A 17316-nucleotide genomic window follows, 5' to 3' on the forward strand; every position below is an offset into this window, starting at 1 on the left:
AGCAGAGGTCGCAATTGTGACCCAGCCCCATGCTCCTGGGGGCCCATGCAGCCCCCATGTACATCTGGATAGGAGAAGCATTAGGGGTGGCTGCATATAGAGGAACGGATCTCTCCATTTTCCTCCTGCAGGAGGGAGAGGAAGAGAAGGGGGCATACAGCGACTGCAGGAGAAAATGGAGAGATTGGTTGCTCTATATGCAACCGCCCTGCCGCTCCTCCTATCCAGCTTCTTTCTGCTGCCCCCTGTGTGCTCTTTCCTGGCCCCCTGTGCTCTCTTCTGCCCCCCCCCCCTCCTTCCCGCAGCTGTGCCAGGTTCCCCCTTCCCTCTGCTGCGGGGGATCTGTCAGGATGGAGAGCGGGGAAGGGTCACATTTACCGGCCCCTTTCTTTATTGAATAAAGAGTCAGTGATCCGTACCCATCACTGACCACTGACTCTGTCCATTTATAACTGAAACATAGTAAACTTTGTTTACTATGCTTTAGTTTGTGAAAGAACGGCAACCTCTGTACAGATCTATTCCTGTCCATTCATTCAGTGTAGCTGAGGCTGCAGAGGAGTTTGAGGGCTGTGACCTTAATTACCTTTCTGTGTCTCAAAGGAAAAACATCAGAGGTCTGTTTAGACCCCTGATATCTCACCAAAGCCCCCCCCCCCCCCAACAGGGCTCTTAAACAAATTGCAAAAAATAATTTTAAAAAATACTATTGTTAAAAAACAAAAAAAACAAAACACACAATAAAAAAAAAAAAATTACAAAACTTCTGACACCAGCGGTAGAACTACCAGGGTAACAAACGTCGCACTTGCAACCAGTTTCGGAGGGAAGGGCCCTGGTCAGAGGTCAGGGGAGCCCTTCATGGTTTCTTGCACTGGGGCCCTGAAGGTTCTAGCTATGCCACTGGCACAAAATGTGCCAGAACAAATATACTAGGGACTTACACTCAATAAGGAAGAAGAAGCATATAATTCCCAAGGCACCGATTATAATTCCAGGTACGATGAAGGACAAGCCCCAGGCAGAGGAGACAAAAGCCCCAGCAATTAGAGAGCCCAATATGTTGCCGACAGCTGTGTGAGAGTTCCAGATCCCCATGATGAACCCTCGCCTGTGAGCGGAACAAAGTAAAATGTGCCAATTAGATTGTATCAATAGAGAAGTTTACAATGTATTTCTATCCTTCCAACATAGATAAACAGAGACACAACTAAGTAGCTTTAATTATAACATGGTTAAATCACATGTGGAATGAGAAAACAGACATGGATTTGATGTATATTTTTTGAGGCATCCTCAGATTTATTTTTCTTTTTGTGTTGTTAAAATGATGGCTCACTTACACACAGAGGGTGGGAGGGGGGTCCCAGACTATTGAAACACTGACACTTAGGGATCCCAATAACATATTCACACAAGATTCTGGTGTCCCAATCAGCCCTTTAAAATGTCCACTCGCCTGCTCGTATTAGGCGAGTGGAAATAAACTGAAGAAAACTTAGAGGGGGAGCGGGCGCAGCTGGCAGGCAGGGTTCAATGGGAGCCGATTCTCCTTCCAGCCTCCGCCTAATATTCTCTTAGCAGGACCTGGCACACAGGGAGAGTCGGCAAAAGAACCAGATAAGGTGGGGGCGAGGCTGGGCGGGGAGGGGGATTGGGCGGGAGTTGCCAAGGTTTACTTTTCCTATTAAGCTGGTGATTCGTTGCTCAGACCACCTAGCAACCAATCACCAGCTTGTTAACAGGAAATGTTAACCTTGGCAGCTCCTGCTCCCCTGTCCAGTGCTGTGCCCCGCTGTAAGTCTCTCTGGATCCTAAATCAGTGAAAGTGTCATTCATTGTTTTTAATTTTATTAATGCTATATTTAATATAGCATTAAAATATTTACTTAACAAGGTAGTATTGATGTGTACAGTGCCTATAGTAGCCAATCATATTTTATCCTTATTTTAGTTATTACAGTCAGATCAATGAAATATGATTTATGTTAATATTGTTAAAGTCACTGTTGTTAATATTTATTTTTGTATCTTAACCTCTTGCCAACCAGCCACCACCGCACTTTTACTGTGATAGGTCGGCTCTATTACGCGAAACGACGTACTTGTATGTTGTTTCATGTAATAGCCAGTTGGGGCGCGCCGGCCACCCGCGATCGCTCCACATAGAGACAAGACGACTGTTTGCCTATGTAAACAAGGCAGACCGCCGTTCTGTCACAGATGAACACAGGGATCCTGTGTTCCTGCTATTTAGGAACACAGATCTCTATGTTCATCTAGTCAGTCCATCCCCCACACAGTTAGGAAACACCCCCTAGGGACACACTTTGTTAGCCCCTGGTATTAACCCCTTCCCTGCCAGTGTCCTTACAGTACATAGCAGTGTATATTTCTAGCACTGATTACTGTACTAATGTTACTAGTCTCCTCAAAAGTGTCAAAAGTGTTAGTTAGGTGTCCGATCTGTCCGCTGCAATGTCGTAGTCCCGCTAAAAATTGCTGATTCCTACCATTACTAGTGTAGCAAGGTTTCCAGGCCTGTGGCCTGATGTGGGTCTGCCATTAGTACCGGTACTTTCCCCAGACCATGTGAGCTGTGACCCTGGGTGGGACAACTGAAGCAGCGACAACTCCGGCATCTTTGTTTGTGGTTTTTCTTGGTTTTGTAGGGGATAGGAGAAGGGAATGAGTGGGATACTCCTTGAGGCTTAACTATACACAACTGGGACTTTATCCTTGAAAAATGCTCGTTGGCGCTTCCTTGACGCCAGCCGGCGCCAGCCAACGCTCACTAACGCTGAGAATACCTTAATGAACACAGAAGTGCTGAATCCTCGACTTTTAGTCCAGAAGATCCAGAACTGAATACTTTAGAACTCCTGACTCTGTTGGACTGTGTAATTCGCTGAATACTGTCCTCCGCTTGGCCAGCTAGAGGTAGTATGAAGTAGAACTCTGTTTAGCTCTGCAGACAACTGACACATACTCTGTACAATTCAGGGCCCAATTGCAGGTGCCCCCTTGAACTTGAACTCTTCAGGGTCCACTGACTATGTACCCCCCTCTGTAATTACAGGGTCCTCAACCTAGGCACCCCCTTTAAAGCTAGCTGACACTGGATCCTAGAAGCCCTTCCAGGGTGGTCCCCTCTGACACTAGGCAGACCCCCAGGGGCAATCCTCAGTACTCACGACCTGTGTAGGCTTTACTGGGACTGGATGCCTCTCTCTCTCCGCAGGCTCTCGGCACACCAGATTCCCTCAGCGCACTCTGGAAACTCGGCCGACACCCCGAGACATCCACCTTTATCAGACAGGAAGAGAGACAGCCACACTCTCCTTCCTGGGACTCTGCTCCTGCCAAAGACACCCTGTCACGCACTTCCCCCAAACTTATACCCACTCCCAGAATCCTTTGCAGCCTAATCTGTCTTCTGGGGTATTTACAAACTGGGATGTGTCCCTCGGTTTGGGCTTCCCACACTGCCCTATGAGAAACCTCTCACAGGAGCCAGTGGGGATACTTCTCCCATCAGCAGACACATCTGGAAGCCATGACACCCGACCTAACAAATCACAGCCCTGCTGTTAGGCAGACAAGGCCCACTATATCTTTACCTAGCGCCTACCTGTAGGGTGCTACACTAGTAAAAAAAATAAACAAATAAATAAATAAAAATGACATAAATCTATACTCTAGTTTTTAGACGCTATAACTTTTGCGCAAACCAATCAATACACACATATTGTGATTTTTTTTTTTTTTTTACCAAAAATATATGACAAAATACAAATTGGCCTAAATTAATGAAAAAAAAAAAAGATTTTTTAATTTTTTTTTTTAATTGGCTGTGTTTTATAGCAGAAAGTAGAAAATATTGTTTTTTTTTCAGGATTTTCGCTCTTTTTATAGCGCAAAAAATAAAAACCGCAGAGGTGATCAAATACCACCAAAAGAAAGCTCTATTTGTGGGGAAAAAAAAGGACATCAATTTTATTTGGGTACAGCGTCGCACGCAATTGTCAGTTAAAATAACGCAGTGCCGTATCGCAAAAAATGGCCTGGTCATTAAGGGGGTAAAACCTTCCGATCCTTAAGTGGTTAATTCTGCATAAAACATTTAACAGTGAGTTCCTTTACGAGGGAGTGTTTAGGGGAGGAATTATGGGTGGGTCAGGGTAGGGTTTGGGTGGGGCAACTGGTGGGGAGTAACTCTTAAGGCCTGCCTAGTAGCTCAGGACTTTACATTTTAAGCCCTGCCCAATGACACATGTAATATTCTGGTGTCCCAAAGACACACTAATATTTGGGGGGTCTCAATGACGCACAAAACTCAAAAGTCCCAAAGATAAACCAACACTCAGAGGTCCACTGACACATAAAACAGACTAATGGCGCACTATGATCTGCTTGTTCCTCTATATTGTACGAGGGATATCTTTAACCTCTGAAGATACACTGAAGAAACACACACAGCTGTATTAATAACTTACTTTCCTCTACCAAACCAATTCCCCATGCAGGCTACCACAGACGGCCATCCTGTAGTCTGAACAAAACCATTTAATATCTACAAAAAAAAAAAACATGATTAGTGAGCTGACCCATCATAAGGAAGCATCACAAATAGACAGAATTAAATAAGAGAAGGTTTAGCCAACATTTTTAATGGAAAGTCCTATAAATTTCCTAACACCAATAGGACAGAATGTAATTAATTTGATTCTGTCACAGGGTTGTAATGCTTTATAGTAGATACTGTTGGCACTAATATGGTATAAGGAATGAGCTTTAACTTTTAACCAGAAAAAAATGTAAAGAGGTTGTAAACCTCAGACATGAAATATGAACAAAGCATATCCCTCTATAGTGTGTACTTGTCTCAATTAAAAGCACAACGTGTCACATTTGGCTGCTTCTTCCTTCCTCTGCTATCAGCATGAATCACTTCTGACAAGTTTTCTTGACACCAAGAGAAAAAAGGTGACAGGGGAGGGCGCTCCAGCTGATTGACAGCCTCAGCTCTCTTCAAGTGTGCTGTGTGGAGGGGTGTGTCTTCTCCCTCCAATCAGCTCTCAGAGCTCTCCTCACTGAGCTCTGCAGAGTGTAACTTCAGTTTTCCGCCTGACAAGTTTTAAATTCAGAATTTTGGATGGATGTAGAGAAGAAAGAGCTGCAGATAGACAGGTGAAAATTATGCAGGAGATTTTGTTTAATCTCTGTGTAGCTGTGTGTGGGTCCAGTCATTTCACTGGGTATACGTAGGAGTTTACAACCACTTTAATATGCAATATAATATTATTGCAGTGTCCTGGGTGACAACCATGGTTCCTTCTATGGATACAGTAGAAAAATTAGCATAGCGAAGCAGAGATTGAAGTTTGTCATTTGAAGTGTTACCAGGTGAAAATACATGAAAAAAAAGCCTGAAAAATGAATGCAGCCATCACATCTAAGGACTAGTAAGCTGCAATATATTATATTTTTGTTTTTGGGCTTAGATACATTTTAACTTGTACTCTTTGAGCTTAGATGCACTTTAATTTTTTTTTCTGTATGTCCAGATTTTTTAAACTTTGTTTTATTCATTGTAAAATAAAAAACACCCTCTTTTTGTAGTGAAATACAACTTTCTGCTCTCCCACTTCAGTGCTTTATGTGGGTATAAATGAGCAATGGCCACACTCCTCAGCATAAATGTCCTATGATACTGAGGAAGATAGTGGACATGTCTGACCATCTCTGATACATTAGGGAGTGCACTGGGCTTTGGGATCAAACCCTGGTGCCTACGGGACTTCACAGTCATATTTAGGTACACTGTAAAACTACTTAAAGAGGAAGTAAACCCTCCTCTGCAACTTGTACCTATAGGTAAGCCTATGATAAGGCTTACCTATAGGTACTCTAAATATCTCCTAAACATGTACCGTTTAGGAGATTTTAGCTTGCATGCAGCCAGTGACATCACTGGCGCATGCGCTCTGAAGGAACGGCCCCTCGTGCCGTTCCTTCAGAGCCAAGTGCCGTGAAAGTCGGCTCCCGCGCATGCATACTAGCTCATTATGTGTTTGTCTTTCAGGTGTTTGTTTTTTTTTTAATTCTGAGGTTTACAACCTCTTTAATCAGGAAAGTGCATAGAACTATGAAAATGGGATCTTTAAGGCCAGGTTAAAACTTATGTGTGTTTCCCCACATCCAATTCGCATGACAGGCAAGTGTGACCGGCTCTCAATGGAGCTGGTTCACACATGTCTGGGGCGGCCATGGACCGGATTGAAAAAGGGACCGGTGCATATTTGAGTCCAGTTCAGGTGCGAATTCAGGCAAAAATTCAGACCTGAATCCCACCTGAACCGATGAACAGACACCGGACCCCAGAGACGAACCTGCGTCCGGAAACGTGTGAACCCAGCCATAGTACAGAGTATATCTAGCTGAAACTGACTTTTAAAACTGAGTTTTAATAGATAAAATCAACCTAAAGCTGGCCAAATACTATACAATCTCCAATACATTTACCAAAAATATGAAATAAGAGGACACACCCAAGTAATCCATTCAATTTGTATTCAGCAAGCCCTTTTACTACATAGTTGATTGCAGATCTAAAGGAGATTGTACAGTCAGATTGTTCAGTATATAGTCACCTAAAGGGTTAAACTAATGTTATGGGTCAGGGCAACTGAAGAACCATTTCTGATTTTAGTACTGAAAAACACTACTGTTCTTCATGCCTAGCATACTGTTATATTGGTGTTCTATTATGTGGTTATTTTACATACTGGTATTGTTCTTTGATATTAAGATCTCACCTCAAAGAGGATATAGTACCAAAGGGCGTGAATTTTCCAGTAATAGCCCAGTCCCAGGAAAGCTGTGAACACACCAGAGATGACCATACCACCGGACAAATAATAGCGCAATGGAAGACGTTCACCAAACATACCGCTGCAAGCAAATAAAAGCAATAAATAAAAGCAATAAATAAATAAAAGATTGTTTTCTTCTTTCAAAGACATGTTCTCTATGGTCTTCCAATATCAGAAAGCTGCTAAACAGTAGGAACACCTTATTTACTTCATGATGATCTCTTACTTACCAACAATAAATCCATTTTGGATGCTCTGTGAAGCAACTGATGGTTTTAAAGCCTTAATTCAACGGATAGAATGAATGGCTTGAAGACAGTAACAAGCGGGTCTATGGTGTGCAGTTCTAATTAGGAGTAAGTAATGTGTATTTGTCAAAGCTCACCATTGATAAAATATCGCTGAAGCAGAAACTCTGAACTCTGTTTTGCTCACTGCTTTGCTTTATTGTAAAATAAAAAAATAAAGTTTTTGTAGTGAAATACAACTTTCTGCCCAGTTCAAAAACTGGATTTTTGACTTACCGTACAATCCTTTTCTCTGAGGTTCATTGACAGACGCAGCTCCATATCTTCTTGACCATTGGGGAATGCTGGCCCCTACAGGAGTTGGACAGTAGCCAGGAAAAAGCTTTACCACGCCTATGGGGTAGTCCCTGCAGGGATACACCCACTCACTCTGCTATAGCCCTCAGTTTTGTTGCAAACAGTGCTTAGAAGAAAAAACCCCATCCCACTCATAATAAGAGGGGCGGGTGCTGCCTCTATCAAAGAAACTTCAGAGAAAAGGATTTTACGGTAAGTCAACAATCCAGTTTTCTCTATCGTCCATTGACAGACACAGCTCCATACCTTCTTGACCATTAGGACGTTCCAAAGCAGTATTTGCATGATGGGTGGGAAAAACAACGCAAAAAAGAACGTCATTTCCCAAGGCTAAACTTAGCCAACCAGGTAACCTGGAGCTCAACCAGGAGCAACTGGAGCTCACCCAGAAAAAACATACACCCTCAGAGAAAAAAAATTCTCTTTTAGATAGCAGCCTGCAAAACCTTTCGGCCAAAAGAGGCATCCGAAGATGCCAACACATCTACTTCATAGAATTTTGTGAACGTGTGCACTGACGACCAAGTTGCCCTCTTGCAAACTTGCAGCACTGACGCCTGATGGCGAAAAGCCCAGGAAGCACTCAGCACCCTAGTAGAGTGCACCTTCACAGGGAAAGGAGGAACCTGACCCTTCAGCGAATAAGCCTGAACTACCATCTGTCTGATCCATCTGAATATGGTCGCAGAAGACACAGCCAATCCTTTATGAGATCCTTCGGTAAGGACAAATAGAGCATCTGATTTTCTGAACGACTCAGTAGCCGCCAGGTAAACTCTAATTGCCTGCACCACTTCCAAAGAATGTAATGCCATTGCCTTGGAATGCTTGGGCTTAGGACAAAATGAAGGAAGCACAATGTCTTCATTCAAATGAAAATCAGAAACCACCTTAGGAAGAAACGACTGATTAGGTCGGAGTACCACTTTATATCTGTGGACCACCAGATAAGTTGAGCAGCAGGACATTGCCGCCAATTCAGATACTCTCTGGGCAGAAGTAATAGCCACCAAAAAGGCAACCTTCTGAGACAAGGCAAGCAGAGGAATCTCCCTAATGTTCTCAAAGGGCTGTTTTTGAAGAACAGACAATACCAAATTCAGATTCCACAGAGGTAGTGGGGATCGCCTCAGGGGAGCCATATGGGGAACCCCCTGAATAAAAGTGCGAATCAGAGCATGTGTAGCTAAAGGGCATTGGAAAAACACAGCCAGAGCGGACACTTGGCCTTTGATAGTGCCCAAAGCCAACCGCTGCTCAACCTTTTTGAAGAAAAGTCAAAACCCTAGCCACCGAGAACAAGTGAGGGTGCACCTTCAATGATTCACACCATAAAATGTAAGATTTCCACGTACCATGATAGATCTTCCTGGAAGTAGACTTCCTGAACTTCAGTAGTGTAGGAATCACTGAATCAGAAAAACCTCTATCCTTCAATACCTGGCTTTCAACAGCCACGCCATTAAAGCCAGCGACTGTAAAGCAGGATGGAAGATCGGTCATTGAGACAGCAGATCTTCCCTGAGAGGAAGTCTCCAGGGAGCAGTAGTGTAGGAATCACTGAATAAGAAAAACCTCTATCCTTCAATACCTGGCTTTCAACAGCCACGCCATTAAAGCCAGCGACTGTAAAGCAGGATGGAAGATCGGTCATTGAGACAGCAGATCTTCCCTGAGAGGAAGTCTCCAGGGAGCAGTAGTGTAGGAATCACTGAATAAGAAAAACCTCTATCCTTCAATACCTGGCTTTCAACAGCCACGCCATTAAAGCCAGCGACTGTAAAGCAGGATGGAAGATCGGTCATTGAGACAGCAGATCTTCCCTGAGAGGAAGTCTCCAGGGAGCAGTAGTGTAGGAATCACTGAATAAGAAAAACCTCTATCCTTCAATACCTGGCTTTCAACAGCCACGCCATTAAAGCCAGCGACTGTAAAGCAGGATGGAAGATCGGTCATTGAGACAGCAGATCTTCCCTGAGAGGAAGTCTCCAGGGAGTATCGGTGACCAACCTATCAGGTCTGTGTACCAAGACCGGCGAGGCCAGTCTGGGGCCAACAGAATGACCGGAACCCCTTCCACTTTTACCCTGCGAAGAAGCCTCGGCAGAAGTTTAAGCGGAGGGAATGCATAAATCAGCCAATACTGACTCCTAGGAGCCACCAGTGCATCTGTGGCATCGGCCAGGGGATCCTGAGACCTGGCTACGAACCTCTGAACATTCTTGTTGAGTCGAGAAGCAAACAGGTCGACGTCGGGTGTCCCCCACCGGACACACAGGAGGAGATGAAACACCTCCGGGTGTAGGGACCACTCCCCCTGATCCAACACCTGACGACTCAGGTAATCCGCCTGCCAGTTCTCCACACCTGGGATGTGCACTGCAGAGAGGGCTGGAACAAATTTTTCTGCCCAATCCAGGATCTTGGTCAACTCCCAGGCCACCAAGACACTCTTGGTGCCCCCTTGATGATTGATGTAAGCCACGGCCGTAGCATTGTCCGATTGAATCCGGACCGGACAATCAATCTTGCAGTTGATTTGTCCAGTGGCTCAGGCAAAGCTTTATCTCTCTTATTTATCGGAAGTTTGGACTCTTCTACTGTTCAGGACCCCTGGGCGCAGAACTTCCCCAGCACTCCTCCCCAGCCTGACAGGCTGGCATCCATGGTTACCACCGTCCAATACAATGGAAGGAAGGACTTACCCTGGCGTAGTGCCAACGAGTGAAGCCACCATAGTAGAGCAGTCTTTGTGTTGTGACTCAACCGAATCAAAGCGTCCTAGGACTTTGGATCTTTGTTCCATTTGACGAGAATCACCCTTTGTAAGGGTCTCGTGTGGAACTGAGGAAATGGAACCGCCTTGAAGGTTGACACCATCGACCCAAGGCCCGCATGCAAGTCAGCAGAGAGGATTGTTAGCCAACAGCAAACGGATCACCCCCTGCAACTTGTGCAGCTTATCCGGAGGAAGAAAGACCCTCGCCAAAGCGGAATCGAGAGTTAGGCCCAGATAATCCTTAATGAAGGTATTAGGGCAGATTTTTTGAGATTGATGTTCCAACCGTACTCTTGCAGAGTGTGTACAGTGATAATCAAGTCGCCCAACAGGGCTGAAGGAGAGTTCGCCCTCAATAGGAGATGGTCCAGGTATCCCAGTACCAAAATCCCCTGTTGGCGCAGTAATGCCAACACCGGAGCCAGCACCTTGGTAAAGACCCTGGGGGTGTAGGCGAGACTAAAGGGTAATGCTACAAATTGAGAATGCTCCTCTTCTACAGTGAAGCAAAGAAAACACTGGTGTCCAGCGTAGATAGGGATGTGTAGATATGCATCCTTGATATCTATAGAGGCCAAAAAATCGTTGGTGTAGAGACACCAGTACCGTTCGAATGGATTACATTCGAAACTTCTGTACCCGCACAAAGCGGTTCAGAGCCCTGAGGTCCAGAATTGGACGTACTTTGCCTTCTTTTCTGGGCACAGTACACAAATTTGAATAGAACCCCTGAAAGCGTTCCTGAGAGGGAACTGTCACAATCACCCCTTGCTCCTGCCTGCCGAAAGCATGAAGGGGCTGCTAGTGTGCTGAAAAAAAAGGGCCCCATCTATTACGCGATGACTTGCCCTTAGCGGATTCCAACAAAGACCCAAATAGGTGGTCCCCTTAAAGGGGAGATCTGTAGAGCCTTTTTAGAAGCCTGATCCGCAGACCACTATATGGCCAAATGCTACTGGACACCTAAATATCACACCTATAGGAGCTTGTTGGATATCCCATTTCAAAACCCTGGCCATTATTATGGGGTTGCCCTCTTTGTGGCTTTATCAGCTTTTACTCTTCTGGCAGGGTATCCACAAGATTTTGGCTATTTGTGAGGTCAGGTATGGATGTTGGATGAGAAGACCAGTCTCTCAATCAGTGTTCAAATTCATCTGAAAGGTGTTCAGTAGAGTTGAGGTCAGGGCTCTGTGCAGACACTGAAGTTCACCAAACTGGTTAAACCATGTCTTTATGGAGCTGGCTTTGTTCTGGCACAGGAGAATACCACATTGAAAGACATTCTAAGTGTATTGTCTATAGCAAAGTTTAATCACATCACAAACATTGGCTTCTAAGTATGTTGTGCCAGGGCCTCACTCAGCCTAGCACCGCTGAGGAGAGCCGTCAGATACTACAGTCAGAATAGAATCTGATAAATGCAGAAGTGAGGTAATCCTTGTTTAATGTTTTGCCAAATACATCAAAATTTAAGCATGATTAGGGGGAAAGCACTTATTTTGTAACAGCCCATACTATTTTTTGTGAACAGAGAATTTCTCTTTAGATTTTGCCAGTCTCTTTGCACCCAAAAGGACATTGCAAGATGGAGGAAAATCAAGTACCAAAATGCCAACACAAAGTGGCAAATAATTGTGAAGCGGGAGGAAAATGATAAATGGTTTTCAAATTTTTCACAAATAAATATCTGAAAAGTGTGCCATACATTTGTAGTCCGCCCCCTTTACTCTGATACCCCTAACTAAAATCTAGTGGGGCCAATTGTCTCCAGAAGTCACCTAATTAGTAAATAGAGTCCAACTGAGTGCAATTTATTCTCAGTATAAATACAGCTGTTCTGTGAAGCCCTCAGAGGTTTGTTAGAGAACCTTGGTTAACAAACAGCATCACAAAGGCCAAGGAACACACCAGGCAGGTCAGGGATAAAAGGTGTGGAGAAGTTTAAAGCAGGGTTGGATTATAAAAAAATATCCCAAAAGTTTTGAACATCTCACGGAGTACTGTTCAATCCATCATCCAAAAATGGAAAGAGTATTGCACACATGGGCGTCCGCATGGGGGGGCAAGTTCCCCCCCTGGAATCTCAACTTACTTCCCCTTTAAAGTGGTTGTTAAGCCACTTTATACTATCCTGTCCTGTCTGTTTAAAAATCATGTGTGCCCGTGCCCCTGTGTCTGTGTTTTAAAAAAATAAGCTGTTCTTTACCAGTTTTCAGATCGCCACTCACATGACCCGCCAGCTCTCTCCTCTCCCTGTCTGGCAGCTGTCTGCAGTGGGCGAGGCTGAGGATTCCCTGCTGACGTCAGTCAGGAGGGGAGGAGGAGAGGCGGCAGGTCACGTGAGCAGCGATCAGCGCTCTGAAAACTGGTAAAGAAGCGGCTTTTGTTCCCCATTAAAAAAAAATACTTGCGAGTCACAGCTCGCGCGGTGACTGACATCAGCAGCAGCGCGGACCACTGTCCTCAGCCCCAGGCCCCAGTGCTATCATTCCAGGAGAGGGGGAGCCCGGGGCAAGGAAATTGAGGAGATTTGTGGCCCCATGCACAGAGGCATGGCACGTGACGTCACGTGTATGCATGCGTCGCCTGCATGGACCTAAAACAGAGAGGGTCAGCTTTGCTTTGCATCAGGTTTCTCAAACCTTTGAATGCCTGCACTTTATGTGATAATGACTGATAATGGCGGAGGTTCCAGCAGGATAGCAACCCTAAATATACAGCCAGCGCTTAATTGAATGGTTTAGATCAAAGCATATTCATGTGTTAGAATGGCCCAGTCAAAGTCCAGACCTAAATCCAATTAAGAATCTGTGGCAAGACTTGAAAATTGCTGTTTAAAGGTGATCTCCATCCAATCTGACGGAGCTTGAGCTATTTTGCAAAGAAGAATGAGCAAAAATGTCACTCTCTAGATGTGTAAAGCTGGGAGAGACATCCCCAAATAGATCTGCAGCTGTAATTGCAGCGAAAGGTGGTTCTACAAAGCTAAAAATGCATGTAACACTTTTCACATATTTGTAAAAAATGTTGAAAATCATTCATCATTTTCCTTCCACTTCACAATTATGTGCCACTTTGTATTGGTCTATCACATACAATCCCAAAAAAATACATTTTAGTTTTTGGTTGTAACATGACAAAATGTGGAAAATTTCAAGGGATATGAATACTTTTTCAAGGCACTTATCTCTTGTATGGGACAGAATAATAAGATGAGGATCTAAAAACGTGCCCAAACAACAGTTCTCCTCTAAACCGAATATACTTAAGACAAAAATTGGCAGCAAAAACAAGCAAGATCTGAGGACTGCCATGCCATTATGGTCACTTGCTCTGTTGAGTCACATTCTTGGTGGTGTCTGGGCTCCAAATTTTAGTATTTTTTCAAATTTAGTAGTAGTAGTAGTAGTAGTAGTAGTATTTGTCAAAATCTAAATCAGCGATATATTCATATACTAACCTCAGAAACATGCCAATGGCATATGCTACTAGAAATGCTGTGTCCAGAGACCCCAGAAGTTCTTTATAATTGGGACCATCTAGAATGAAAAGACCAAGTTTATTTTCTTTACATACTGTATTTCTATAGCAGCAGCCAAATTAAGCTAGAATGTTGCTCATTTTATGTAAAAGCATGGTAGAATTTGTCCAGGCTTCAGAATGCAAAAAACATGCTTGAAAAAAAAAAAAAAAAAACACATCTTTACCCTGAAGGTAATAGGTAGCTTTATATTTCACATATATTTAGAATGCATGCACCATATACTGTATGAACCAGAAATACAAAATATTTTCCAGCAAAGGAAATTTTTAAAGTATCCAACATGTGTGACCCCCAAAGAAAAATGATTTAGTCACATGTCAGCTATGGGTCTCCTCTTAAGATTTTCTAAACAACAGAGGATTCAAAGAGAAGTTCTAAGCTGACATTACAAATAGCAGTTATTACTCATTAATTAAAATAGCACAGAGGAAAACGTTACTGTGCTGATCCTAGGATATGTAAAACACCAATTATTGAATCTTCGTTCGCTGATGAAGTTCCACCCAAGGACGCAACGCGTACGGAGGGGGAGGGGCCGGTGACGTCACCCACCATCCATCGCTGCTAGTGTGTTTACTTGACAGGCGCTCGCAGTGCGCTGTGTTTAGTGCCTTCTCAGGTACTTTTTTATGTATATGTAGCAATAAATTGTTTTTTAAGGGATAAAGCACTATGTCCAGACCTCTTCTTTTTATATGGATGAGTGGATCGACTCTGGGGATCAGAGTCTTCTTGTCATAAAAAGTTTGGATTCCTAAGGAAGTGGTCTGGTCGTACCTAGCAAGTCCCCTGGCTAAGGATCTCTGGTCTCACGTGCATGGGTCATCAGGATTAGGATCACGTTGATTTCCGAGAGAATCTTGTGCTATGTTAGCCCGTTTGGCAAAACAGGGGCTACCTTTAAGGTGAGAAGACTGTGACTGGGTGTTGTACACACAAAGTGGAGTACATCGTACAGTCTATGTGCATGATCACACTATTCTCACATTGGGACTTTATTTGCTTTCATATTTTTTATTTTTCCATTTATTTATGCTTAATTTTCTATTTCTAACGCTGCACTATTTATTGTTATGTTTATGATCTGGGATTTGGTATATTGGCCCTTGGTGCACAGCAGCTTTCTTACATTTGTATTTGCTGATTTCAATTTTTCATAATTATGGAATACTACAGATTTATTCCAGAGGCATTAATGTCGCCTTCACACCGAAATACTTAAGAGTTCATGTAAACCTAATCGCTAAAATCCTATATATGAAAAGCTTGAACCTGAATATATTTTCAAACGAATAATATGTCAACAGGTCAGATCTTCTAACTGCCATGTGACATCTGCTGCAATAGACAAGTCTAAATGTTCAGCTTTTCTAATCCTTACTGGGGTCCAATCAACATTCTTTTCTGACCACAAATACAAGAGAATTTGAAGGAACAGGATGGAAAATTTTTCTTCAATGTACAAATTTCTAACCATGTACGTGGCTTTCCTTATCTATTATTACCAAAATCAAATGCTAAAAACAAACAAAATTTCATCAAACTACATTTGTCAAGTTACTGAATGTACTTAGAATTTTTGTATGGTTCAACGTTAATTTAAAAATCTACAAGTGTATGGCTAGCTTAACCAGGACCCACAGCTTAGGGGTAGATGCATCATGTGACCACAGCAATGGAAAGCCATTAAAAAAAAAAAAAAGTTATTAATGCAGTTTTCAACCTTTACATAAGTCTCTTATCTGCTAATTGTGTGTAAATTAAATGATTCAGTGTTAGGATTCAATGACGAGGGCCAATAAATGAGAAACACCAAGGATGATAAATGGTCACTAATGTCCCAGTTGTGCCAGCAGGTAAATACATTTATGGCATTATAGTCTTATCCTTTACTTTAATATGGAAGCCGGAGGGCATTAGATGTCTAGTGTCTGCCATCCCTCTTTCCTACAGGTTTACCTATCAGTCAGACTCTCTGCGGGGTCTACATGAGCATCGTTCACCTCAGTGGCAACACATACTGTATATGGAATAATAGTCAGCTTTTCTTGCAAAGGCCCATTGTTCGCCTTTCCCTGCCATCCATGTTTGTTGGCATTGGTAAAAGAAAAATATCGGTTTAGATTGTTGCTCTGCCAACAGGTTATTCAGCCAATATAAAAAACACACACACTGTCCCAATTTTCTTTTAATCTTTTTCTTTTAGTAAACAAGTACAAATAAATAAATAAAAGATCTACATGTCATTAAAAAGGATGAATGTATTATATATATATATATATATATATATATATATATATATATATTTTTTTTTTTTTTTAAGGTCGGCAAGCTTAGTCCCATTCAGGGCACTAGTGACATTTTACTGCAGGAAGGTCTCACTTTGTGACATAGGCACCAGGACTATGGTTATAGCGATCTTTTACCGTATATATAAATAAATGGTTTTATATGCATTAGGTTATTAGCAATATATTGGAGATTTGTATTTTTAGATCCTTGGTTTATTTTATGTTGTTTGTTCCTTAGCCCTGATGAAGTGGGAGTGTTGGCTTTTTCCCTCCTTGTGATCAATAAACTCATTAAAGTCATACGGTGCACTCAAACATTTTAATGCATGTCTGACCTCCATAGGGACCCTTTGGGAAACAGATCTGCCTCTAAAATTTAAGCCCCCTATTTTGTTATTCACCTATCCTGGGGTCTAGAGCTCCACTAAGCCTCAACAACACTTTTCTGGTGGTAGTTTTCTTTAAAACAACCATGTGTCTAATTCTGGCAAGCAATTGTGCCAGTTTTGGTAACACTATTGGCAGGGTTGACAAATTCAAATACTTCTAACTACGGTCACTTCGGTAGTACCACCAGTTCTCAGATTGGAAAGGTCTAAGGTGGTGTTCAGAGTAATGTCAAATCTTAGGGTGAGGCATGTAGTGGATGGGAAGTAGTCACGAATGACCCTGCACAGGATATTTGATATTGCATTCTATACGAAGTTATTTGAAGGTGAAAGGCTAGAGAGCACAGTGGTGCCAGTTCAGTACACTGGTGAAGGGATCCCTTTTGGATCATCCACTGGGATTGATGAACTGATACATCATTTGAAGTTTCTGCACTCTTTCACGTTGCACTGTATATGAAGAGATTGCACTATTCCCTACAAGGACTTTGCACATGTTTTTAGTCTTATCAATTTTTCACAAATATTCCAATCAATTCTATTATTGCACAGTGCACTTCATGACACTTTTTACATTATTTGCACTTTATCTTGAAGATACTGTATAGTTTAATGAATTTTGTATGCATTTTAGTATCTTGATTTAAGTTTTCATTATGGTTTAAAACAAATATTGATTCAGTTAGTCACTTTTTAGATTCGGTATTTTTTTTTTTTTGTATATAGATTAGTGATCGACCGATATTGTTTTTTCGTTGCCAATACCGATATTTTGGCCAATGCATATCGGTATCGGCCGATATTTTTGTACCAAAAAAATAAAAAAAATG

The 17316-nt window shown here is 42.6% G+C and overlaps 1 protein-coding gene across 1 annotated transcript in view; it reads right to left on the reverse strand.

Moving 5' to 3' along the window:
• Positions 1-17316, reverse strand: part of LOC309568857 (glucose-6-phosphate exchanger SLC37A2-like) — a gene marked incomplete at its 3' end in the record, with an annotated part of 66990 nt that overhangs the window by 24959 nt on the left and 24715 nt on the right. Inside the window, exons 4-7 of the mRNA XM_082274642.1 lie at positions 13723-13801; positions 6819-6954; positions 4497-4573; positions 945-1111 (exon numbers count right to left, since the gene is read on the reverse strand). Of these exons, the coding sequence (XP_082130768.1) occupies positions 945-1111; positions 4497-4573; positions 6819-6954; positions 13723-13801 (459 nt within the window). The remainder of the gene's footprint in view (positions 1-944; positions 1112-4496; positions 4574-6818; positions 6955-13722; positions 13802-17316) is intronic.

The sequence above is a fragment of the Pelophylax lessonae genome (assembly GCF_965119305.1).
Source record: "Pelophylax lessonae genome assembly, chromosome: 12".
In the NCBI taxonomy this organism is placed as follows: domain Eukaryota; kingdom Metazoa; phylum Chordata; class Amphibia; order Anura; family Ranidae; genus Pelophylax; species Pelophylax lessonae.